At 43.0% G+C, this 25,605-nt stretch overlaps 1 protein-coding gene across 6 annotated transcripts; it reads left to right on the top strand.

Annotated features, from left to right (window-relative positions):
• Positions 1 to 1,258: 1,258 nt before the first annotated feature.
• Positions 1,259 to 25,478, top strand: LOC122552556 (uncharacterized). 6 transcript variants are annotated; one of them, XM_043695259.2, is made up of 9 exons: positions 1,269 to 1,596; positions 4,604 to 4,800; positions 6,560 to 6,895; positions 10,338 to 10,472; positions 12,625 to 12,698; positions 17,346 to 17,621; positions 20,073 to 20,114; positions 20,276 to 20,311; positions 24,944 to 25,478. In XM_043695259.2, the coding sequence occupies exons 3-8, from the start codon at positions 6,637 to 6,639 to the stop codon at positions 20,294 to 20,296; spliced, it is 807 nt and encodes a 268-aa protein (XP_043551194.2). In that variant the 5' UTR covers positions 1,269 to 1,596; positions 4,604 to 4,800; positions 6,560 to 6,636; the 3' UTR covers positions 20,297 to 20,311; positions 24,944 to 25,478. The 6 variants fall into 6 exon arrangements, with proteins under 6 accessions (XP_043551195.2, XP_087847167.1, XP_087847166.1 ...); XM_087991041.1 differs by lacking the exon at positions 4,604 to 4,800 and having other exon boundaries at positions 1,263 to 1,596; positions 25,002 to 25,478; XM_087991040.1 differs by lacking the exon at positions 4,604 to 4,800 and having other exon boundaries at positions 1,263 to 1,596; positions 24,760 to 25,478.
• The last annotated feature ends 127 nt before the right edge of the window (positions 25,479 to 25,605 follow it).

Genomic DNA, 25,605 nt, shown 5'->3' with positions numbered 1-25,605 from the left:
AATCCGATGATTTTCACCTCTCTTCCACGTATCAGATGACAGTCCGCTTGTTTCGTGTCAGAAGTGTTGCCCAAAGTCAGTTTGCTTCCAATTGTTCTCAGCATTTCCTCTCAATATGCTATTTCACAAATGGGCTGACTCTCATCAGAGAACACATTCAAGACCCCCCTCAGTCCTGCCACTAAGGTATGGCCGTCTTAGTCTGACCAGACCATAGGACTGCTCCTTCACTGGAAAGAGAGAGGGAGGTATAGAGAGAGAAAGAGAGAGAGAGAGAGAGAGACTAGTGGGGGTTTAACCTGAGGTTCACCTTGCGTCAGGCGAGGAAACAGGAAACAAGACAGGGAAATTGAGAGAAACAACACTTCAGCTTTTTGACAGAACAGGCTTCCTGTACATCAGAGGGAGAGAGAATTCTGCCCATCCACTCACAAAGACATTCACCTGCATTCTGAGGAGAATCGATTGGATACATTAAATGCTGTGTTATTTCCCTACCATGCACCTTTCTGACTGTGGTTCAGATCTGATCGGGCTGCCCAGGCAGTCTATCCAAAAATACCAGCACTCAGGGCAGTGCTGAGGGTATGTGTCACTGTCAGAGGCATAGCCTTTCTGAGGCAATATTTCCCCAGGCCAGGGCTGTCCTTTCAGGTGGTCAGAGTAGATCTCCAGCTGGAACTATGTTGAAGAAAGGCAAGAGAGATCGCCCTAGTATCCTGACCAATACTGACTTTCAATCAACACTGTGTCTTTTTTGTCGGTGGGACATGACAGTTTGCCTGTATTCCTGATGAAGGGCTTTTGCCTGAAACGTCGATTTTTCTGCTCCTTGGATGCTGCCTGACCTGCTGTGCTTTTCCAACACCACTCTAATCATGAAAGTTTTTATAACATCTGCATCATTCCTTGCAAGACAGCAGTGACTACACTTTCAAATATATCCTTCATTAATTATAAGATGCCATGACATTGATGAGAATGGGAAATGTGTAATCTGAATACACGTTCCTTTTTGCTTCGCGTCTTATTGAAGGTATGAAACAGGTATATTGACTGTCTGCTCTCTCCATGGGTGTGTTTCAGAATGCCCCAGCTCTGTAGTTTCCAGGAAGTTTCAAGACTCTAAAACAGAGCAATCAGTTTCCACTGATGCCGAACAAACTGATGGGAGTCAGTGAGTCAGTGAGTCACTGGCTCATTACAACAAACTGAGTTTGCAAAGATTGAATTATATTCCATTTTGTTGAAAGGACAGGCAGCTTTGCTTTGTTACTTTCTGTGTTAGTTCCTGTGCAACAACTGCTCCAACACTTACTCTGTGAAGCTGAAACCTCTGAGATGACTGCGTAAGCCTGCCTTCACACTTACTTTCTTTGTCAGGATCCCTATTTGCTGGTTTGTATTTCCTCTACAGTTCAGTGTGACTAGTTCTGACCCAAGTCAGAAAGAAAGTCTTCCACTTCCACTTTGACACATTGTACACTGAAATATCACACAGCGTGGATAAACCGCATCGTCATTTCATATCATAGGCATCCAAAATGCTCCATATTATTCTCCTTGTGACCACGTTGACTTCCTCTGCTGAAGCTGGTGAGTTTGGGTTCTGTTTGATTTGACCTCAGTGAGAGTTGCCCTGGTTTGTGTTACTGATAGTGTCTCGTGTTCAGGTATTCTGTGTCTTGGAGGGCCTCAGGCCTATTGTTAAATGCCAAATCGTCAATTCTTTGTGATCTGTGTTTCAGCTTCTGCTTCATTGTGTGTATTTCTGACAGGCGAGACATTGTTCATTGAGATTTCAGGAATGGAATTGTTTCTTTCCATGCTTTGTGCTGGGTGCGCTGGGACAAGCTTAATCAACAAAATGAGCCTGGACATTTGTAAAAGAGGGAATAAATCATGAGGGTAGACATAGAGAAGCTGTTTTCACTGGAAGGTCAGTCTAGAAGAAAAAAAAGTGAGAATGAAAAGAAAGAATTCAAACAGATCAAATGAATATCTTGTGAGGAATGTGTTTCCATGGGGAGTGGCGAGACTGTGGAACTGACTGTTAAAGCTGGTGTGGATTGTCCTGATCACCACATGTCACTGACCTTTCAATAAATATCGCTCGTGTGGCCTCCTTTGTAATTGATTGTGATGCAAGTACAAGTTACTGAACCGAAGAAAAACTGCTGAAGGCTGCAACACAAAGGGACATGGGGAGGGGGGGCGGGGGGAGCTTGTGCACAAACGCAGAAAGTTAACATGCAGCGGCAGCAGGTAATCAGGAATTATAATAGGGTGTTGTCCTTATTTAGAGAATGAAGTAGTAGGAAAATTTTATTTTAACTATACAAGCTGCTGGTGAGATCACATCCAATGTATTGGCAGCAGTTTTAGTTCCTTATTTAAGAAAATATATCATTTCATTGGAAGCAGTTCAAAGAAAGTTAACTTGGTTGATTCCTGATATGAGCGGATTGTCTTCTGAGCAAAGGTTAAACAGTTGTGACTCACTAGAATTTCGAAAAATGAGAGGTGATCTCATTGAAACATATAGCATTTTTAAGCGGATTGTCAGGGTAGATGCTGACAGGATGTTTCCCTTCATGGGAGAGTTTAGGACGAGAGGATATAATCTCAGAATAAAGGAACTTCAGTTTAAGACAGAGATGAGGAAAACTTTCTTCTATCACAAAGTTGGAGATTCTTTGGAACTCCTTGCTACAGAGAGCTGTTGGGGCAGAGTCCTTGTGTATATTTAAGGTTGAGAATAAGGCGAATCACGGGTTATTGGGAAAGGGCAGGAAATTGGATGTGAGGATTATAGAACATAGAACATAGAAGAATACAACGCAGTACAGGCCCTTTGGCCCTCGATGTTGTGCCGATCCAAGCCCACCTAACCTACACTAGCCCACTATCCTCCATATGCCTATCCAATGCCCGCTTAAATGCCCATAAAGAGGGAGAGTCCACCACTGCTACTGGCAGGGCATTCCATGAACTCACGACTCGCTGAGTAAAGAACCTACCCCTAACATCTGTCCTATACCTACCACCCCTTAATTTAAAGCTATGCCCCCTCGTAATAGCTGACTCCATACGTGGAAAAAGGTTCTCACGGTCAACCCTATCTAAACCCCTAATCATCTTGTGCACCTCTATCAAGTCACCCCTAAACCTTCTTTTCTCCAATGAAAACAACCCCAAGTGACTAAGCCTTTCCTCATACGATCTTCCTACCATACCAGGCAACATCCTGGTAAACCTCCTCTGCACCCGTTCCAGTGCCTCCATATCCTTCCTATAGTATGGCGACCAAAACTGCACACAATACTCCAGGTGCAGCTGCACCAGAGTCTTATACAACTGCAACATGACCTCAGGACTCCGGAACTCAATTCCTCTACCAATAAAAGCCAGTACGCCATATGCCTTCTTCACCGCACTATTTACCTGGGTGGCAACTTTCAAAGATCTGTGTACATGGACACCAAGATCCCCCTGCTCATCTACACTACCAAGTATCTGACCATTAGCCCAGTACCCCATCTTTTTGTTACTCTTACCAAAGTGAATCACCTCACACTTTGCTACATTGAACTCCATTTGCCACCTTTCTGCCCAGTTCTGCAGCTTATCTATATCCCGCTGTAACCTGCCACATCCTTCCTCACTGTCAACAACTCCTCCAACTTTCGTATCATCCGCAAACTTGCTCACCCAACCTTCTAGCCCCTCTTCCAGATCATTTATAAAAATGACAAACAGCAATGGTCCCAAAACAGATCCTTGCGGAACACCACTAGTAACTGCACTCCAACATGAACCTTTACCATCAACTACTACCCTCTGTCTTCTTCCAGCCAGCCAATTCCTAATCCAAACCTCCAATTCACCCTCAATGCCATACCTCCATATTTTTTAAAGTAGCCTACCATGGGGATCGTTATTGGATCAACCATGATCCCATGGAATGGTGGTGCAATTTCAAGGGGCCGAATAGCCTACTCCTGCTCCTATATCATCTGGTCTTACAGCCTTAAAGCAGACTGGCAGTCAAACTTCTTGTGGAAAACAGTTAAAGGTTATTTTGTTGAAATAATATTATAAATGAAGTTTCCTCTGTGATAAAGAGAAGAGTTTTGAATGAGAAATTACAGATAATAACAGAAAGCAATTTCAAATTGGGCAATAGTTAAGTGTCATGCTCAGAACACACCACGGCAACAGCAGAATGTTTTAGCAAATGCTCTATTGTTGTTCTAAACAGGAGTAAGATATAAATCAGAAAATTAGAATCTTATTGAGCAAACATCTAAATTGAGGCTGGAAGAGTTAAGTGAATGAGGGAACATTATTGAAGGGATGTAGGAGTTAGATGGATAATGATGCATTGATGTCTTTACAAACATGGTGGGAAGGACCAATATGGACTGAGGAGTTCTGAGGAAAGCTCATTTGACCCAAAACATTAACTCTGATTTCTCTCCACAGACACTGCAAGACCTGCTGAGCTCTTCCAGCAATTTCTGTTTTTTTTTGTTACCAATATGGACTGGTAGAGTTAAAGGTCATCCTTTTTTGTAACTTTTGTGCAATTTTCCTTTGTCAGGACCTGGAATGAGAAATCAGAGGGAAAGCTCATATGACAAATTATAACATGGGAATTCGAGAAGGGCATTGGAACGAAATGAGAACTCTCTGTGTGAGAGATGGATTGAGAAGCATTGTGCTTTTGAGAGTCAATAATCCTAAGAAAAGCCGAACTGTTTGAAATGAAACTCAGCTGAATTACTCTTACAAAACTGTGTATGTGTCTACTTTAAAACCGAACAAAACTTGGCAATGTATTCTCAGCATAAAGAGACGTCAAAATTAACTTTACAGTATGGAAAGAACAAGAGTTAGAAGCATGTCATGGTCATTTCAAAAACACAAACCAGAAAGTAAAAACAATTCCATTAGTTTACATATTGCAGTCAGAAATTCATAGTTAAAATTCCTAGATTTATGTTATCAACTCAAAATGTTAAAGTGCATGAAAATGTTATGAGCAGTGATAATGAAAAGTATAAGTCATTACTGATACCACATCTGGAGTATTGCAGGCAATTTCAGTCTCTTATTTGAGGATGGATGTAGTTGAATTGGAGGCAGATCAGAGAAGGTTCATGAGATTGATTCCAGAGATGAAATGCTTGCCTTATAAAGACAGATTGAGCAATTTAGGTTGATACCCTCTGGAGTTCAGTAGAATGACAGGAGATCTAATGGGTGTATATAAAGTACTGAAAGGGATTGGCAAAGGAGACTCAAGGCAGATGGGTCCCCTTGTGAGGCAATCTCAAATTAAAGATCATTGTTTTTGGTTAAGGGGTGGCAGATTTAAAACAGAGATGATGGGAAATTATTTCCTCAAAGTGTCATGAATGTGTGAGATCACTGCTCCAGAGTATGGTGGACGTTGGGACAGTGAGCAAATTGAAGGAGGAGATGGACAGATTTTTAATTACCAATGGGTGGAAAAGTTATGGAGCCTGGGCAGTAAAGTGGAGTTAACTCCGAGATGAGATCAGCCATGATGGTTTTAACTGATACAGCAGGCACAGGGGCTGAATGGCCTCTTCTTGCTCCTAGATTTTATGTTATTTCATCTGCACCATTACAATTTTGCAATTCTGCAAGTCTGAGAGGGAGGATGTAAATGCTGGAGACAAGATATCTCATTTCTGAGGATCTTTTCCTTCATCAGAAAATGAACTTTAACACATATTTTTGAAACTTGCTGGAATACCCCCACCCTCCCACCACCACCACCCCACTTGCTTGAATGGTTACAGCTTCTACTGCACTCAGGTACCTTGACACCATTCAGGAGAAAGCAGCAAACATGATTGACTTCAGACAGAGCTTTCATTAGATAGGGTCATTATCGAGGGCCAGTTGATACTGTGGGTTGATCAGACAGTACCGAGGGTGTAGTGAGATGGAGGAATAGAATTATATCTTTTTCATCTTATTTAAATTACACTACAAGATATAAGATAGAAGACAAACTGGGGTTATTTTCCTCAGAGCAGAGGAGATTGAGAAGTTACAGGGAGAAGTAAGAGGGGCAGAGAAAGTTTAGACTGAAATTGATGTTTCCCTGTGACAGAGGGATGAATGACCAGGGACATAGGTTTCAAGTTAGGTGCAGAAAGTTTAGACGAGATTTAGGGAAATATGGAATCACCCAGAGGGTGGTGGGTCTCTGGAACCCACTGCCTGTTAGGGTGGGAGAGGCAAAAATCCTCAGCATATTGAATAATTGTTTGTATGTGCACTTGTGATGCCAAGACATGCAATGCTGTGGTCCATGTTGGGGAAAGTGGGATTATCATTGTGAGAAAATTGTTTTTGACTGGTGTGGATGGCATGGGTTGAAGGCCCTTTTTCTGTTCTGTTGATCCTTATGTCTCAATGACTCTAAGACATAAATTCATGGTTATTTGCTCTTTTTTTAGTTCTTGCTCTTCCATCCACAAAAGATTGATGATGTCTAAATGAGATTTCTTTCCCCTAACAGCAAAGAGACCAGTTCTGCTCCAGTCTCCAGCAGTACACAGTGTGATACAGGGTAGCTCTGTCAGATTCCAGTGTAGCATGGAGAATGCCAATGTCAGCAAACTCATTGTTACTTGGTTCAAGCAAGGATCCAAAAGACAGGAGCTGCTAACATCTGATTCACACGACAATGTCCACCGTAACCCAGGAGTGACAGCACGCTTCCAACCTTCCAGGGATGTCTCCAATAACAGCTACATCCTGAACATCACAAACGTACAACTCAATGACAATGCTGTCTATGTTTGTAGTGTGCAGGGATCGATCTACGGGGCAGGAACCCAGCTGAATGTAACCAGTAAGTAAATATTCGATCCCACTCGCAGGCTCACAGGGACAGCACTATCACAAGCACCAGACCAATCAGCAAGGGAAGGGTTTGGTGTGGGTTTGGTGGGGCTGGGGGAAGGTAACAGGAGGGGGAGATGGAAACCCCTACAAGTAGCCTCCTCACACTCTGGGGGTTTGTCAGAAGAGCAGAATTGCACCTGCTGCAGAAATGCTCAAGCTCTCTCCAACCTTGGTGGGTGGGAATACAATTCACAGTTTGGCTGAAGACTGCTCTTCGACAAAGAAAGGTGAACCGTTGTGTTGTATAAAACATAGCAAGACCTTCCACTTGGATGTGGAGGCTTCATGGAGGCACAGCCACTTATTTGTGAGGGATAGAGAAGAAGGGAAAGGTTTCCTCCAGGGAAATGGGAAGGAGTGGCTGGTGAGAGATGGCACAATGGTTCAGCAGGATTGCTAAGCACTGAGCCATGGTGCCTTGGGACGAATGGCCTCTTTCCACACTCTGGGGATGCTATTATTTTGAGGAATAAGTTGTATAACAAGACAATCAAGCATTTGACATGTGGCTTTAATGGGAATAAATTTGGTGTGACACTAACATAAAAAGGCCATTGTGGTGCAGTTGTAGTGTTGCGGCCTCTGAGACAGGAGGCCAGCATTCAAGTCCCACCTACACCTGAGGTTGTAGTAACATAGACAGCGAAGACTATGAGAATCTTTTCCTCACAATACACATGTTGAAGGAGGTATAAGTTTAAGGGGAGGAGTAAGTGGCTTAGAGGAGATCTAAGGATTTTTTTTTCCCCAAAGTGGATGATAGAAATATGGAAGGTTCTGCCTAAGAGCGGTGGGGTGGGGGGAGAGGTATAGAGGCACATACTCTCACCACATTGAAGAAACTTCTGGATGGGCACTTCAAATGTCAGGGTACAGTCAGTGATGGACCAGGCACAGGTAAATGGGATTAGTGTAGTTTAGTGTTTATTGATCAGCATGGAGATGGTGGACCAAAGGGCCTTTTTAAGACCAGAAGATCATAAGACATAGGAGCAGAAATTAGGCCATTGAGTCTTCTCTACATTCAATTGTGACCGATAAGTTTCTCAATCCCATTCTTCTGCTTTCTTCCCGTAACGCTTGATTCCCTTGAAAATGAAGAACTTATCTATCTCTGTCTTAAATATACTCAATGACCTGGCCTCCACAGCTTTCTATGGCAATGAATTCCATCGATTCACCACTCTGTGGCTGCAAACATTTCTCCTTACCTCCATTCTAAAAGGAGTTCCCTTTACTCTAAGACTGTGCCCTCAGATCCTAATCTCTCTGACCAATGGAAACATGTTCCCACATCTACTCTGTCCATGCCATTCGGTATTCTGTACGTTTCAATTAGATCCCACCTCATCCTTCTAAACTTCATTGAGTATAAACCCAGAGTACTCAAAAGTTATGTTAAGCTTTTGATTCCTGGAATATTTTTGTGAATCTTCTCTGAACACGCTCCAAGGCCTGTACTTCCTTCCTTAGATATGGGGCCCAAAACTGCACACAATATTCCAAATGTGGTCTGACCAGAGCCCTATAGAGCCTCAGAAGTACATCCTGCTTTTATATTCTATGCTGCATGACTATATGATCTTCCTAACCGCATATGTACATTGCCATTTCCGACGAGTGTCTGTCACATTAAGGGAGGCGTCACTGCTTGCTCAGACATGACTGTCGACCAGAATAACTGCCAGGGGCCAGCATCAAAAGGAAGGCTGACCATTGGCTGCTGGAGCACCTGCAGAGAGAAATTAGTGTTTTCCAAGACACTGGGTGCTTACATCTGTCCCTCGTGGGGAAATGGAAGATTTTCCACCTTAGGAGCAAAGGAAATGCCAATGTGCTGATAAAAGTCCTTATGAGATCGAGTATAGAGGGACCACTGGTGAAGGTTTACTCAGAGACTGGACTTGGAATGGGTCTGCTCAGAGTTCAGCTCCTTTCAAGCTGCATTGACCAAGGGTTCAGCTGGGAGCAAAATATACACCTCAATAGAGAAAAAAGCAGCACAGAAAGACTAGAGCAAGGCTGAAACAAACAATTGGTGGAGATGTTTTCCAAGAGGTATATGGTTAGTTTATTAATCCAGAGATATTGGCAATGTCCTGGGGACATGGGTATGAATCCCACCACAGAAGATGCTGGCATTTGAACTCAATAAAAATCTCAAATTGAGAATTGAATGATGACAATAAAACTGTTGTTTACTGTCAGAAAGAACCCATCTGGTTCATTTATGTCCCTTTGGGAAGGAAGATTATCGACCATAAGATATATGAGCAGAATTAGGCCATTTGGCCTATCGAGTTTGCTCCACCATTGCTGTCCTCACCTGATCTGGCCTACATATGACTCCAGACTCACAGCAATGTGGATTACTTTCAACTGCCCTCTGGGTAATTGGGGAAGGGCAATAAATGCTTGCCCTGTAGGTTTTAAATGCAGATTAGGGTGAAAAGAAAGAGAAGGTATATGACTGGAACAGAGTCAGCCAGGTGGACCTCAGAATTCTCTGATTGGGACTGTTAATCTGGTCCAACCAGGGAGTTCATGCTGGCAGATAGAAACAGGAGTGCCGGGGTTGTGTTCACTCTGCAAGCTGGCTCTAAGGGAGCTGGATCAGTGTCAAATATGATAGACATGTAAATAAAGGGTGACTTGTTGACAGGATATCACCTCTGTAGAGTTATTTCACAGGGAATGTGAGCATCTTTTGTCAAAATCTTTGTGATTTCATATTGATGATTTAATGGAATCTTCAACAGAGAAAAAGGGAACAGATTGCTCAGGATGCATCTTCGTGATGGGAGATGTTAGGATTGTGGGGAATAGGGACTGTCAAATTTTAACTGCATTTACTAACTTCCTTTCAGTACAGATGCACCTCCCCATTTCTTTCCAAGTTTATTTCTTTACTTGTGTGAATTTTGATGATATACATTTTGATGGTATCTTTCAGATCAGTAGATTACAAACGTCAACTCTCTTTTAACATCAAGAAAATCTTGTAAAGTGATTCAGACAGTGTGGAAACAGGCCATTCAGCCCTTTGGGTCTGCACTGGCCCTCTGAAGAACATCCCACCCAAACCCAGACCCTCCCACCTTATCCCTCCATTGATGTGAATGATCGAGAAGGGAGTTAGAAGGTAGACATTGATCACCCCATCCTCACCTATAGAGCCGAAAGAGAGTTGGTTGTAATTGTTGGAGGCAGTCATCTTGGGTCCAGGAGACCTCTGTGTGAGTTCCTCAGGGTAGTGTCCGAGGGCCAACTATCTTCAACTGATTTATCTTCCTTCGAGCATAAAGTCAGACATCCCAGAAGTCAATAAAGAAAAGGTCAGGATTGGGTTCATTCTTTTTCCTGTGGTTGATCTGTTTCTCTGTTTGCAGCTCCTGCAGTGGGAATGAACAGAGAGCTGTGGATTGTCTGGATCACTGTGGGGGCTGTACTGGGAGCTATTGTCATCGCTGGAGCCGCTGTTCTCTTCTGTATCAGACGCACTCGGTGTCAGAAACTGTCATCCTGTAGGTGGAAATCAATCTTTCACTGAAAAGGCCACTTGGGGAGAAGTTTGTCTCATTATTGAAGGTGGAGGAAGAGGCGGGGAAGAGAAATGTTGGAAGCATCAGAGGCAGCCTCTGTGAAGAAAGAAAGAGAGATCAAGTTGCTTTTTTCATCAAAAATGCAAGATTTTAGAGATGGAGAGTTGTTCACAGAAGTACACAACCAAAGGAAAGGGCTAATGCTGTCTCATGTCTGAAAGTCCAATTGCATTTCTGATTTTATTTTAGAATTCCCGTATCTGCAGCACTTTAACATTCAGTCCCTCCACCACTGACCCTCAGTCACAGCAGTGAGTATTATCTTTAAGAAATTCAACAAAGACCTTCAGATGGCACATTCCAAACACAAGGCCACTTCCATCTAGAAGGACGAGGGCAGTAAACATATTGAAATACCACCTGCTATAAGTTCCCGTCCAAGCCACTCACCAACCCAACATGGAAATAAATCCTAGAATTCCTTCCCGAAGGGCATTGTGGGTCAACTTACAGTTCAGGGATGGCAGCAGTTTAAGAAATTCTCTCTCTGGTCACCCTTTTGTCTTTGATGTATTTGTGGAATCCCTTTAGATTCTCCTTAATTGTATTTTCCGAAACTATCTCATGTCTCCTTTTTGCCCTCCTGACTTCACTCTTAAGAATACTCGACTGCCTTTATTCTCTTTTAGATATTCACTCAATCACTGTTGTTTATTCCTGACATATGCTTCCTTCTTATTCTTAACGAAAATGTCAATTTCTTGAGTCACTCAGCATTCCCTAGACTTCCCAGCTTTGCCCTTCAGCAGGAACATACTGTCTCTGGACTCCCATCATTTCATTTTTGAAAGCTGTACATTTTCCAGCCATCCCTTTACCTGCGAATACTGCCCGAATCAACTTTTGAAACTTCTGGCTTAATACTGTCAAGATTGGTATGCCTCCAATTTAACTTTTAGATCCAGTCAATCCTTTTCCAATATTATTTTAAAACAAATAGAATTACGGTTGCTAGTCTCAAAGTGTTCTCCCACTGACACCTCAGTCACCTACTCTGCCTTATTTCCCAAGAGCAGGTCAAATTTTTTGCCTTGTCTAGTAGGTACACCCACATACTGAATCAGAATTTTTATTTTTGCGTTTACTTAACAAATTGCTCTCCATCCAAACCCTTAACACATTGGCAGTCCAGTCTATGTTTAAAATCCCCTACCATAACCACACTATTATTCTTGCAGATAACTGTGATCTCTGTACAAATGTGATTCTCATTTCCATGCTGACTCTATATTATAATTCTAATAAGTTAATCATCCCTTTCTTGTTTCTCTGTTCCACTCAAATAACTTCCCAGGAATGTCCTCTCTACATGCAGCTGTAATGTTATCCCTAATCAAAAATGTCACTGCTTCTCTTCTCTTGCCCCCTTCCTATCCTTCCAGTAAGATCTAAACCCTGGAACATTAAGCAGCCTGTCCTGTCCAACCTTGAGCCACATCGCTGTAATTGCTGTAATATCCCAGTCCCATGTTTCCAACCATGCCCTGAGTTCATCTACTTTACTTGTTCGGCCTCTTGCAGTTTAATTTATCAGTCCTACCTTGGTCTCTGCTTTGTTCCTGCCTGTCCTGACCGTTTGACTCATTCCTTTTCCCAACTATACTAGTCTCAGACTGATCTCTTTTCTCATTATCTCCTGAGGTCCCACCCTACCCCCTTACAAGTTTAAATGCATTAGCAAATCTCCCTGCCAGTATATTAGTCCCCTTCCAATTTAGGTGCAATCTAATCTTCTTATACAGGTCACTTCTACCCAGAAGAGATTCCAGTGATCCAAAGATATGAATCTTGTTCCCCTGCACCAATGTAGAATTAATTTACAGAGGAAGAGGTGAATGTGGGTACAGTTACATCAATTAAAAGACATTTAGATAAGTACATGAATGAGAAATTTTTGGAGAGATATGGATCAAGTCGAACTAGTTTAATTTGGGATTAAGATGGGCATGGACTGCTTGGACTGAAGGGTGTGTTTCTGTGCTGCATGTCTCTATGACTATTTGAGTGCAACAGAGCTTGATGTTTCTGTCCTTTTGTCTATCCTCAGTCTTGGTGACCTTTTTTTCTCTTACAGCCTCAGCTACTCGTTCAGTTGATACTTTGCCAACCCTGGATTGTGAACCCACCCCTCTTTCTGGAAACACACAGGTTGGTTGGGTTGTTTTGTGCCAGGTGTTTTGCAGCTCATTCAGCTCGATGTTTCAGATGGGGCAGCAAAGCAATGCTCATGGTGTTCGTCACTCCGTGTGCCATCTGTGGACATTTCTGGAGGCCTTTTTTCTTGTCTTGCCCCGTGATTGAAGTGTGGTGTTCCTCATACTGTTTTGAACTGATTGTCTCCCCATAATGGAGGCAGACACTGTTATATGACTCTGAAAGAAGCAGTATTTGATCCGTGGGTATACATTCACTGTCATGTTGCAGTGTTGTGTTGAACTAGGAGAAAGTGAGGACTTCAGATGCTGGAGATCAGAGCTGAAAAATGTGTTGCTGGAAAAGCGCAGCAGGTCAGGCAGCATCCAAGGAGCAGGAGAATCGACGTTTCGGGCATAAGCCCTTCTTCAGGAATGAGGAGGGTGTGCCAAGTGGGCTAAGATAAAAGGTAGGGAGGAGGGACTTGGGGGAGGGGCCTTGGGAATGCGATAGGTGGAAGGAGGTTAAGGTGAGGGTGATAGGCCGGAGAGTGGGTGGGGGCGTAGAGGTCGGGAAGAAGATTTCAAGTCAAGAAGGCAGTGCTGATTCCAAGGGTTGGGACTGAGAAAAGGTGGGGGGAGGGGAAATGAGGAAGCTGGAGAAATCTGCATTCATCCCTTGTGGTTGGAGGGTTCCTAGACGGAAGATGAGGCGCTCTTCCTCCAGGCATCGTGTTGCCATGGTCTGGCGATGGAGGAGGCCAAGGACTTGCAAGTCCTTGGCGGAGTGGGAGGGGGAGTTAAAGTGTTCAGCCACAGGGCGTTTGGGTTGGTTGGTACGGGTGTCCCAGAGGTGTTCTCTGAAATGTTCTGCAAGTAGGTGGCCTGTCTCCCCAATGTAGAGGAGGCCGCATCGGGTGCAGCGGATGCAGTAAATGATGTGAGTGGAGGTGCAGGTGAATTTGTGATGGATATGGAAGGATTCCATGGGGCCTTGGAGGGAAGTGAGGGGGGGAGGTGTGGGTGCAGGTTTTGCATTTCTTGCGATTGCAGGGGAAGGTGCAGGGAGTGGAGGTTAGGTTGGTGGGGGGTGTGGACCTGACGAGGGAGTCAGGGAGGGAGTGGTCTTTTCGGAACGCTGATAGGGGAGGGGAGGGAAATATATCCTTGGTGGTGGGGTCTGTTTGGAGGTGTGTTGAACTACAACATCACACTGTGTAGGCCACTGAGAAAATGGACAGCAGCAGGAAATGCACCCGATGGAGCTCTAGCACTCTTACCTAAAAGTGGGATGACTTCTGACTTGGGGATATCAAGTGGGATGGAGCAGGTGTGTAATCAAACCAAGAAATGTGATTGCTTTAAATCTGAAACAAAACCAGAAACTGTTGGAGGAACTCACATACCTGGTAGCAGCTGTGGAAAGACGAACAGAGTTAATATTTCAGGTCCAATGACCCTTTATCAGAGCTGATAAACTGCCCTCATAAAGGCTCACTGGACCCAAAATGTTCACTCTGCTTTCTTCCCACAGATGCTGCCACACCTGTGAGGTTATCCAACAGTGTCTGTTTTTGATCGAATAAGCAGAGTTGGGGAGTATTTTAAACATTCAAACATCATGTAGCCTTTGTTTTACAATGTTGGGAAGATAATCTCTGATGATAAACCAGGAGACCTGTCCACAACACAGAGTTTCAAGCAGTATATAGACTATTTTAATTGTGTTAAAATCACAATGCCACCTACAGAAGGACTGACATTATATACTGGAATATATATGTGTGTATATAGCTCTGTAAATGCCCCAAAACACACAGCCATTCACACCAAGAAAGGAAAGCAAAATAAACATCTCTCTCTCTCTGAAGAGGTTCACTTGAGAAAAAAAAACCTGGCTAATATGGCTCATTGTTGAGGGTGTGGAATTTTTAAAAATCTATCCATGGAATGTGGGCATTGCTGACACGGCTGATAAAGAGTTGAGCTGATAAAAAGCACATCAGGTCAGACAGCATCAGAAGAAGAGTGGAGTGGATGTTTCCAGTTGTAACCTTTCATCAGTCCTGTTGCAGGGTTACAACCTGAAAATTAACTCCCCTCCTCTTCTGATTCTGTCTGACCTGCTGTGTTTTCTCCAGCTCCACTCTTTATCCACGTTGACTCTCTTGCATCTACAGTTCTCACTATCTCCTAATTGCTGACAAGGCTGACAATCCTGAATGTCCAGGGAGTAACATTAGCTGTGGGTCTGGAGTCAATGAATGTCAGGCCAGGGAAAGTTAGCAGTTTCCTTCTCTAAAGGACTTAAGTGAACCATATAGGCTTCCCCCAAAAATCATTTCATTTCTGATTTGTATTGAATCCAAACACCCCCAGCTGTCATGAAGAGGATTTGAACTCAGGTCCCCAGAACATTACTTGGTTTTTGAATTAATGGTCTAGTGATATAACACAAGGCCATCACCTTCCCCCTCTAAAGTGCTCTGGCCTTTTGGTTTGTGGGGGTGGCTGTCTCCAAATCGAGGCAATTATTTATGGGATCTTTGTAACTCCCAGCTTGCTGAGGAAAGGCAGTACAGGTATTGAGAACTCCTCCAGTCACTCTCCAAGAGAACAATCAAGTTTCACAATGAAAGATTTTTCCTGAGAGCTGAGCTGAGAACTCCTTCCTTTCAGACAACTGAGCAGCAGCTACTCCAAACATTATCCAAAATACAACCACAACGTGACCCAGGGCACGGGATGGGGAGTATTGCCTACCATCAAAAAGTGTGGCATTCGCAAAATGCCTGGCTGAAAAGACTTGTGCTGTGTTTTTATTGATCTCCCTAAATTAAAACAATGCCCAATGCTATCTCAAGTTCACAAGAACTAATTCACAGGAACCCCACCCTGTGGGAAAGGGCCTTTGGTCTTGTGTACCATGAAGAAGAGACACAGCAGCTTCAGGGAAATTGATTGGGGTTGAGTAAAGCAGGAAGCATGAAATCTCTCAGAGGGGCTACTGCAGCCCATCACCAAAAAGGACAAGTTTCAAAACAAAACCTTCCCTCAATAAGGAGTCAGCTGCTCCAGAAGTGGCTCTCCTTCCAAGCTCATTTCCTTGACTGAAGCCCCAGCACTCATACAGACCCTGCCCTGTGAAACTTGCCTGATATAGAAACCTTGAAGTTAGTAGTAGGGGTAGGCCATTCAGTATAACCATGGCTGATCATCCGACTCAGTCCCCGATCCCATTTTCTCCCCATACCCTTTGGTCCCTTTAGCCCTAAGAACTATATCTAACTTCTTTTTGAAAATATACAATGCTTTGGCCTGAATCATTTTTTGTGGCAGAGAATTCCATAGGCTCTCCAATCTCTGAATGAAGACATTTCTCTTCCTCTCTGTCCTAAATGGCCCACTGTTGATTCTTAAACTATGACCCCTGGTTCTAGATTCTGTCATCAGGAACATCCTTCATGTGTAGTCCTGGGGATTTTATAGATTTCTATGAGATTACCCCATCATTCTTCTGAACTCCAGTGAATATAATCCTAACCGATTCAGTAGCTCCTTCTACATCAGAACTGTCACTCCAGGAATCAGTCTGGTAAACCTTTCCTGCACTCCATCCTTAGCCACAACATCCTTCTTCAGATAAGGACACCAAAACTGCACTCAGTATTCCAGGTCTGGTCTTACCAGGGCTCTGTACAATTGCAGCAAAACACCCCTGTTCCTGTATTCAAATCCTCTCAACATCCCAGTTACCTTCTTCACCGCCTGCTGCTCCTACATGCTTTCTTTCAGTGTCTGGTTCACCAGGACCCTCAGGTCACATTGCACCTTCCTCTTTCCCAATCTGCCACCATTCTAATAATAATCTGTCTTCCTGTTTTTGCTACCAAAGGAGACGACCTCACTTGGATCTACATTTAAACTGTGTCTGTCATGTATTTGCCCATTTTCTTAGCTTGTCCAAATCACACTGAAGGCCCAATTTATTAACCTTTATTTTATTTGATTTATTTTAGCCTCATGTACATAAATACAGTAAAATAAGCTTTGTTTTGCGAGCAGTCCAAGTATATCATACCAAACAAGGGCATTCAAGTCATAGGGTGCTTAGGCAGAGCGAGACATACAAGGTTACGGCTGCACATGAGGTGCACAAAACAAGATCAACATTATTTGAAGTTAAAGGTTCCATTCAGCTGAGTAATAATGGCAGGGAAGAAATTAATCTTAAACTTGGTGAAGCATTTGTTCAAACTTCTGTTCCTCTCTGCAAACTATTTGTGTCCTTCTCATGATCTACCTTCCCAAATGTTTTAGTGTCGTCTGCAAATTTGGCTACAGTACATTTGCTTCCTTCCTCCCAGACACTAATACAGATTGTAAACAGTTACAGTCCCCCAGCACTGACCCCTGTGGAAATCAATGGGCACAGATCTCCCCTTTATATTCGCTCACCATTCAATGCCTGTTTGCCAATTTTCTATACACGCCATTGTACTACTTCCAATGTGGTGAACTCTTATCTTATGACTTAACCTTTTGTGAGGTACCTTCTTGAATGTCTTCTGCAAGTCCAACACCTGAGATTCAATGAGAGGGAGATTAAAGTATCAAGTATTATGCTACTCAAAGTAACCTTCCTGATTTCGTTTTTTTGAAGGTTCTCAAGAAGCCTAAGAAATCAAGAACAACCCAACAAGTTGCCTGTAACTCCCCAAATGATGGAATCACAGTCATTTCAAACCCAAACCCAACATACTACAGCTTTGAGGCAAAATGTGGCAGCAATAGCCGAATGCAGAGGACTGAAGCAGTTCCAGGAAAATGCAGGCGTGACAGAGAAGTTGAAAAACAGCAACAGGAAGTCATGAAATGCGATACTGATGAAGAAATCTATGCAAATTACAGTCAGATTAACCATCATCCCAATAAAAAGGTGATTGATTTTTGTTGATACAGCTTTCTTCATGGCACTATGTTTCTTTTTCCCATGGAATCATGGGAGTGCACAGTAAAATAGGACAGAGTCAGCACAGCTTCACCAAGGGGGAAGTCATGCCTGACAAATCTGTTCGAATTGTTTGGGGAGGTAGTGAGCAAGTTGGACAATGGAGACCCTGTGGACATGATTTGTTTGGATTTCCAGAAGGCCTTTGACAAGATGGCATAAAGGAGGCTGCTGAATAGAGTAAGAACCCACAGTGTTCAGGGTTGGATAGAGGATTCACCGACTGGCAGAAGCAGAGAATGGGAACAAAGAGGACTTTTTCAGCATGGTAGTCAGGGACTAGTGGAGTTCCACAGGGGTCAGTGTTGGGACCACAATTATTCAAGTTATATGAGAAAGTGAGGACTGCAGATGCTGGCGATCAGAGCTGAAAATGTGTTGCTGGAAAAGCGCAGCCAGTCAGGCAGCATCCAAGAAGCAGGGGAATCGACGTTTCGGGCATGAGCCCTTCTTCAGGAATCTGAAGATTCCTGAAGAAGGGCACATGCCCGAAACGTCGATTCTCCTGCTCCTTGGATGCTGCCTGACCTGCTCGCTATTCAAGTTATATATTAACAATCTGGACAAAGGACCTAAGGGGATTGTTGTTCAGCTTGCAAATAACACAAAAATACGTGGAAGGACAGGTAGTGTTAAGGAGGCAGGAGGCTGTAGAATGACTTGGACAGGCTGGAAGAATGGGAAAAGACATGTAAAATGGAATATGATTTATGAAAGAGTGAGATTAAGCATTTTGGGAGGAGGAATATTTGTAAATCGGGAAAAAAACTTTGGAAATCCAAAGGACAAAGGAATATGGGAGGCCTAGTTAAGAATTCTCTGAACAGTTGGCAGCAAGGAAGGCAAATGCAATGTGAGCTCCCATTTCAAGAGAGCTAGAATACAAGAACAGAAATGTACTGTTCAGGTTATATAAGGCTCCGGTCAAACCACATGTGGAATATTGTAAGCAGTGTTGGATGCCATATCAAAGGAAGGATGTTCTGGCCTGGGAGGTGCTCCAGAGGAGGTTTGCTGGGGATGATCCTGGGGATGAAAGGATTCTCATATGAGAAGCAGTTGAAGATTCTGAGTGTGTACTCGATGGAGTTTAGAAGGATGAGGAAGGATCTGATTAAAATTTACAGAATGCAGAGAGGCCTGGGAGAGTGGACGTGGAGAATATGTTTCCTCCACTAGGGGAGAGTAAGACCTAAGGGCACAGCTTCAGAGTGAAAAGACGACTTTTTAGAACTGAGATGAAGAGTAATTTTTTCACCCAGAGGGTGGTGAATCGATGGAACTTATTGTTGCAGAAGGCTATGGAGGCTAAGTCACTAAATGTATTTAAGATAGAGATAGACAGGCTGTTGAATCAAAGATTACAGGGGAAAAAAATGGGGTTTAGAAACATAGCAATCACAATCGAAAGGTAGAACAGACTTGATGGGCTGAATGGCCTAATTCTGCTCCTATATCTTATGGTTTTATAGTCAAGCCTAATTGGTCATTGTGTATCAGTACTGTCCTGTTGAAGTTGCACATTACTGCTCCATATTTTTCCATATCTAAGAGTAACTGCTTTACACAAGGTTTGTCAACACATTTTGGACATTCAAATGTGCATCATACTAATAGCAGCTCTCTTGTGCAGTTCTTCTGTTCTACTTTCAGAGTCAAGCTAGCTTGTGACCAATGTTAGAGTAATCTACCATCATATATTTAAGGCTGAGTTAGGTAGATTTTTAATCAGGGATGGAATCAAGGTTTCTGGGGAAAAGATAGGAAAGCGGACTGAGTATGATCAGATCAGCCATAATCTCATTGAATGGTGGAGCAGACTCAGAGAGACATAGCATTGTACAGCATAGATACAGGCTCATTGGCCCACTAACAAAACAACAAACAAAATACACTAATCCCATTTACCTGCACTTGGTCCATAGTCAACTGTGCCCTGAATTTGAAGTGCTCATCCAGAAGCTTCATCAATGTTGTGCCTGCAGCACCCTCTCAGGCAGCACCTTCCACATTTCTACCATCCTCTGGGGGAAAAAATATTTCCTCTGATCTCCTCTAAATCACTTACTCCTCTCTTTAAACCTATGATCTCTGGAACTGTAAACACCTCTGCCACGGGGATGATTTTCATGATCTATGCTACCTATACCTCTCATACTTCTGCATATCTCAATGGGCTGAATGGCCTACTTCTGCTCTTGTATCTTATGTTCTTGTTTCCTTATGTTATTGTTTCCTTATGGTCTTATTAACACCTTCATCCTTGTTACACCACAGTCATTATCAGCGCAATCATTTGGGCTCCCTTCATGCACAGCAGGACTCTGAATCTTACAAGTATCCATCATCTAATTCCAACCACTTATTCTTAAATTACAGGAATCCAGTGAACTTCAAGCAGAATCCAACGCAACATATGCGGTAATTATTTCATTGATCATGGTATTTCAAACCAACTCACTGATTGGGACCAAGATAGTAATTGTAACCAATGTAATGACTAAAACAATACAGTGCTTCATCAAATCTAACTCCTCTACCAAAGTGAAATGTTAATCTATTGCATTGACCTTTCATTTCAGAATTTTGATCAACGTTATTAATTCAGTGAACAAAAGGTACGTTGCTGTTAAACACTATCTGCTAAAAGTAAACTTTTATGTCTGAGTCACGGACTTCAATGATCTACAGCCAGTACTCTGAGAAATGCAGAGGGTTTCTGTTTGTTTAATGTGAAGTTGATGACTTGGAAAAATTATTTTGATAAGAAAACCTGGCAGGAGTTTTGAATGCAGCTTCCAGACCAGCATGTGTTGGTGGGGGCGAATGGCTGTTTGTGCATCATACATTGCATCCAATATGAAATGTAACCTTTCACTTGAAAAAATGACTTTCTCCGAATTGCAATGTCTGAGCTCTGTATGATCAGACTGAAACTCATTTCAAGCTGTGAATTCCTTAGTTTTCCATGGAAAATGGCTTCAATATCCCACATTAGGCATTTAATTATTGAACAACGTTACTCTAAAGAGACCCACTAATTTCAAAAGGATAGTCACTTGCTGAATAACTGGAGTGAAGTTGTTTGGAGTTATTATTGAGAGGGCAATAAATGTATGGAGCCGGAGATGTGTTGCTGGAAAAGCGCAGCAGGTCAGGCAGCATCCAGGGAACAGGAGAATCGACGTTTCGGGCATAAGCCCTTCTTCAGGAATGAGGAAAGTTTGTCCAGCAGGCTAAGATAAAAGGTAGGGAGGAGGGACTTGGGGGAGGGGCGTCGGAAATGTGATAGGTGGAAAGAGGTCAAGGTGAGGGTGATAGGTCAGACTGGGGTGGGGGCGGAGAGGTCGGGAAGAAGATCTCAGGTTAGGAAGGCGGTGCTGAATTTGATGGATTTGACTGAGACAGGGTGGGGGGAGGGGAAATGAGGAAACTGGTGAAATCCGAGTTCATCCCTTGTGGTTGGAGGGTTCCTAGCCGGAAGATGAGGCGTTCTTCCTCCAACCGTCGTTTTGTTGTGGTCTGACGATGGAGGAGTCCAAAGACCTGCATATCCTTGGTGGAGTGGGAGGGAGAATTGAAATGTTGAGCTACAGGGTGGTTGGGTTGGTTGGTCCGGGTGTCCCACCTTGACCTCTTTCCACCTATCACATTTCCGACGCCCCTCCCCCAAGTCCCTCCTCCCTACCTTTTATCTTAGCCTGCTGGACAAACTTTCCTCATTCCTGAAGAAGGACTTATGCCCGAAACGTCGATTCTCCTGTTCCCTGGATGCTGCCTGACCTGCTGCGCTTTTCCAGCAACACATCTCCGGCTCTGATCTCCAGCATCTGCAGACCTCACTTTCTCCTCAATAAATGTATGGAACCCATTGCTGCAGAGCGCTGTAGAAACCAAGTCATTGAGTATATTAAAGATAGAGATAAATAGGTTCTTGATTGGTAACAGGATCAATAGTTACAAGGAGAGGCAGGAGAATCAGGTTGAGAAACATATCAGCCATGATCGAATGGCAGAGCAGACTCAATGGGCCGAATGACCCAATTATGTTCCTCTACCTTAGGGTGTTACAGTGCTGGACATGTGAAATATCAGGAAAATTAAGAACCCCCCCCCCCCCACCACCACCTCCCCACCCCCAAGCTATTATGAGCAGAAACCTCATTATCAAATGATTGACAATAACAGTTTCTGTTGCCATCTCATGGTAACACAACATACCCAAACTCCTCAGCCAATCATTGTACCCAGTGAGGATGCAGAATCAGCAGTGAATATTCCCCTCTCCTCTTGGGCTGCCATTTGTTGTCCATCACTCTTTAATTTTGAACTGAGGGTTTCACTTGACCATTTCAGAGGACAGTAAAGAGGCAATCACATTGCTGTGGGTCTGGAGTCACCTTTCAGCCAGATCAATTCAGGGCAGCAAATTTCCTTCACGAAAGGGCATTCAGGAATCCAGTGAACTTCAAGCAGATTCCAACGCAACATATGCGGTAATTATTTCATTGATCATGGTATTTCAAACCAACTCACTGATTGGGACCAAGATAGTAATTGTAACCAATTGTAACTTGATGGGTTTTTGTGACAATCTGGTAGTTTCATCAACTAAGCATGCAGTCACCATCGGCTGCTCTCTCATTAGAGAGATACAACTGGTGGGGGTTTAACTTTAGAGGGGAAAGGTTGAGGAGGTGAGTCCTTCACGGTAACCTCAGCCAGTGCAGTAACTAAACTCATGCTGTTCGTGTTAATCTGCATCAGAAACCAACTGAGATGGAAATGTGTTGCTGGAAAAGCGCAGCAGGTCAGGCAGCATCTAGGGAACAGGAGAATCGACGTTTCGGGCATTAGCCCTTCTTCAGGAATCAGGATTCCTGAAGAAGGGCTAATGCCCGAAACGTCGATTCTCCTGTTCCCTAGATGCTGCCTGACCTGCTGCGCTTTTCCAGCAACACATTTCCATCTCTGATCTCCAGCATCTGCAGACCTCACTTTCTCCATCAGAAACCAACTGTCCAGCCAACTGACACCCTAGAATTTTACAAAATACATTACTGAGACCAGCACCGTCTAAACTGTAAATGAATTTAAATTCCCTCAGCTGCCATATTGAGATTTGAACCTATCACCTCCAACAAGACAAAGAGGTGTGGAGACCTGCTCTCCTGTAAGACAGCCTCCTCATCACCGATGATCAATCTTAAACACCAAGCCAACTTTGCCCATCAAATACTGGCCAGTGATTGGCTTTTATCAGCATGTACAGAGGTCACCTCAGGAGCTAGAGCTCCATGCCTCCTCAGGGTTGCTTTTAGCAGGAAATGTCCTGAATTCATTAGTGAAGTCCAGGAGCTGGAAGTGTTAGCTTTGTGAAATCATCCCTGTCAATAACCATATGACACCTGACTAATTACACCAAGAACTGTCTGATTTAACCTGAAGTTACCTGGCATGCACTGACTCTACTCTCATGTCTAACTTTGTTGAATAGGCATTAACAAATATTGAAGTGACTAATGTACCTTAAAAAGACAAACTTTCTACAAGATATCTTTCTGAAATTAAGCCTGAGAGCTCTGCTCTCTATATTCAGATACAGTTTCCTTTGAGTGAATGAATGGTTTATTTTGAAATATGGTTTGTCCTTCTCTCCTTCCAGGGAATACTCTATGGTTCTGCTGTGTGATAGGCACTGATTGCCTGAAATGGAAACATTTTCTGATTCAGAATGCTGAGGAGCCTCCCTCACTAGCAGCAGACAGAACCAAGCACAATGGATCAGAGGGACAGAGAGACAGGAAATAGATTGTATAGAGAAATTGGAGAGTGAAAACTGTGAATATTTACACCTTGTTTCCCAACACACAATGTTTCTGAACTGCATGAATGCTGAATTGGATTGGCTTCCAGCTGATATAGGACATGCCCATTGTGTAGTTGGCATAGTTTTCAAACCAGATGCTACTCAGTGTAAGCTTTGCGATGTATTACAAGCTACAGTGAGAGTCAGCATTGGCCTCAGTTCCTTCATGTCTAGTTCCTTATAGGCTCCTGTCTGAGATTAAAATGTTCTTTCAATTGTCTATTTATCAGCTGAGTGTGTGTGAGATGCCATGGCATGTCCGTCAGTTTGGCTATCAGCCAGTCACAGGGTTATTGTTACACTGGTGACTCCTGAATTAGTGCTGATTGAAAAACCAGATCAATAGACTGTCTCTGGACACAACTGCCATAAATACACACTTACAAAGCCAATGATTCCAGTATAATTCCCCACTATCAGAAGAAAGCAACAGTGGAAATACAACTCACAATGTTGAGAAACCACCATTGGTTATTCAAAGCTGAGAAAGTCTAAGCTCTCAGTTGTATGAACAGTCAAGAAAGAAAAATCTCATGTCTCAAAGAACCAGAACAAAAGGAGCAGTGAAGACAAAAGATTTGAATAGGAAGATACCTGTCTCTGAATGTTGATCAATCTAAAGTGATAGTGTTCAAGAGTAGTTGGAATCTTGTTTTCAGAATCATTCAAATTGTGTTTTATTTCAACAGTGCGGCTGTTTTCTTAATTTTTATTTCATTGATGTGCTTCTATTTTATTCTTAAAGGTAAATCTGCAGCACTGTGGACTGTAATTTCAGTAAAAGACTAACATGTTAAATAAACATCACAAAATAAAACTGATTAAAAAAGACTTGACCAGGAAGAGCATTAACTGAGATCAAAACAAGCAACAGGAGCTGACAATAAATTCAAGGCAATTACAAGGGTATAGCAATGTGATTAGCAAGATTGGATGATGGAAACAGTTTGAAAAGGTCAGGCATTGGAGATGCACTGTAACACATTTCAGGAGATATTTCAGAAATCTCAACAAATATATCTATTCAAAAATGAAGGATGTCAGAAGAGGTATATAATTCAACAAGAGAATAACTGTTGGTTTGAGAATGAAAGAAAAAAGCTGACAGTATAGGAAAGATTAGGTTGAACTTGAGTGCCCAATGCAGTTTGATTCTTATTTTATTTCTTGCTACACTTGTGTGTCTTGGTCATCCAGTTAGGAGGAGCATGCAGAGTGAGCCATTGACTGTGGGTGTGTCCTCCCATCCAGGCCAGACCACATCAGGGTGACCAGGGTTCCTTCACTGGAAGACATCTGAGAATTTCAGATGGGTTTCCAGGATGATTGATAACCTCATGCGGGACATTACTAATGCAAGCTGCTTCTTCCTGATTTCTAGAGCTTGTATCTTTAAGACAGAGTTACAGTCACAAGCTGCCATTTTGGAATGTTACCAGGTCAGGCAGCATCCAAGGAACAGGAGAATCGACGTTTCGGGCATAAGCCCTTCTTCAGGAACACATTTCCAGCAACACATTTTCAGCTCTGATCTCCAGCATCTGCAGTCCTCACTTTCTCCTGGAATGTTACCAGACCAATATCTTCTTACATGACTCCATGTGAGAAAAGATTTCCTGTGTTAAAGGCACGCTACAACAACAAGATATTGTTGTTTAATCTGGCTTGAGCCAATCCAAATATCAGCTTTTACATTCTGATCAAAGATACCTATCTAATGTTGCAGATAGAGACTGGCAAATGACATCATCAGCAATAAAGAACAACAGTTGCTGCCCTGCCCCTGGTTTGGGTGTGTTTTCTTCCTGTTTCTGTTTTTGTTGAATTTTTTTTAAGTGTCTGTTCAGTAGATATTTTACATTGGGTTGATTTTACTGATATAACCAATTGCTGAATAAAATTATAATTATCTGATTATTAAACTGTGTGTCTGTTTTAATCCCTGCCCTCCCTTCACTGTTTGATCATGCAGCATTGCCCTCTGAGAAGGATACTGCTTGTCACTGGTCCCTTGAGTGTTTTCTTTCTTCCTGGTGGTGGAAC

This window comes from Chiloscyllium plagiosum, unplaced genomic scaffold (assembly GCF_037043375.1).
Source record: "Chiloscyllium plagiosum isolate Xiang-an unplaced genomic scaffold, Cpla_swu_hap1 HiC_scaffold_10, whole genome shotgun sequence".
NCBI classification, from domain to species: Eukaryota; Metazoa; Chordata; class Chondrichthyes; order Orectolobiformes; family Hemiscylliidae; genus Chiloscyllium; species Chiloscyllium plagiosum.
Note: the sequence above shows the minus strand (reverse complement) of the source record. Positions and strands in the feature narration are given on the sequence as shown.

Bases quoted from the DNA above. Each gene is read 5' to 3' on its own strand.
- LOC122552556 (XM_087991041.1), top strand. From the start codon at position 1,545: ATGCTCCATATTATTCTCCTTGTGACCACGTTGACTTCCTCTGCTGAA. The intron at 10,473-12,624 runs GTAGGTGGAAAT...TTTCTCTTACAG, and splicing joins GTGTCAGAAACTGTCATCCT to CCTCAGCTACTCGTTCAGTT. The intron at 12,699-17,345 runs GTTGGTTGGGTT...GTTTTTTTGAAG, and splicing joins CTCTTTCTGGAAACACACAG to GTTCTCAAGAAGCCTAAGAA.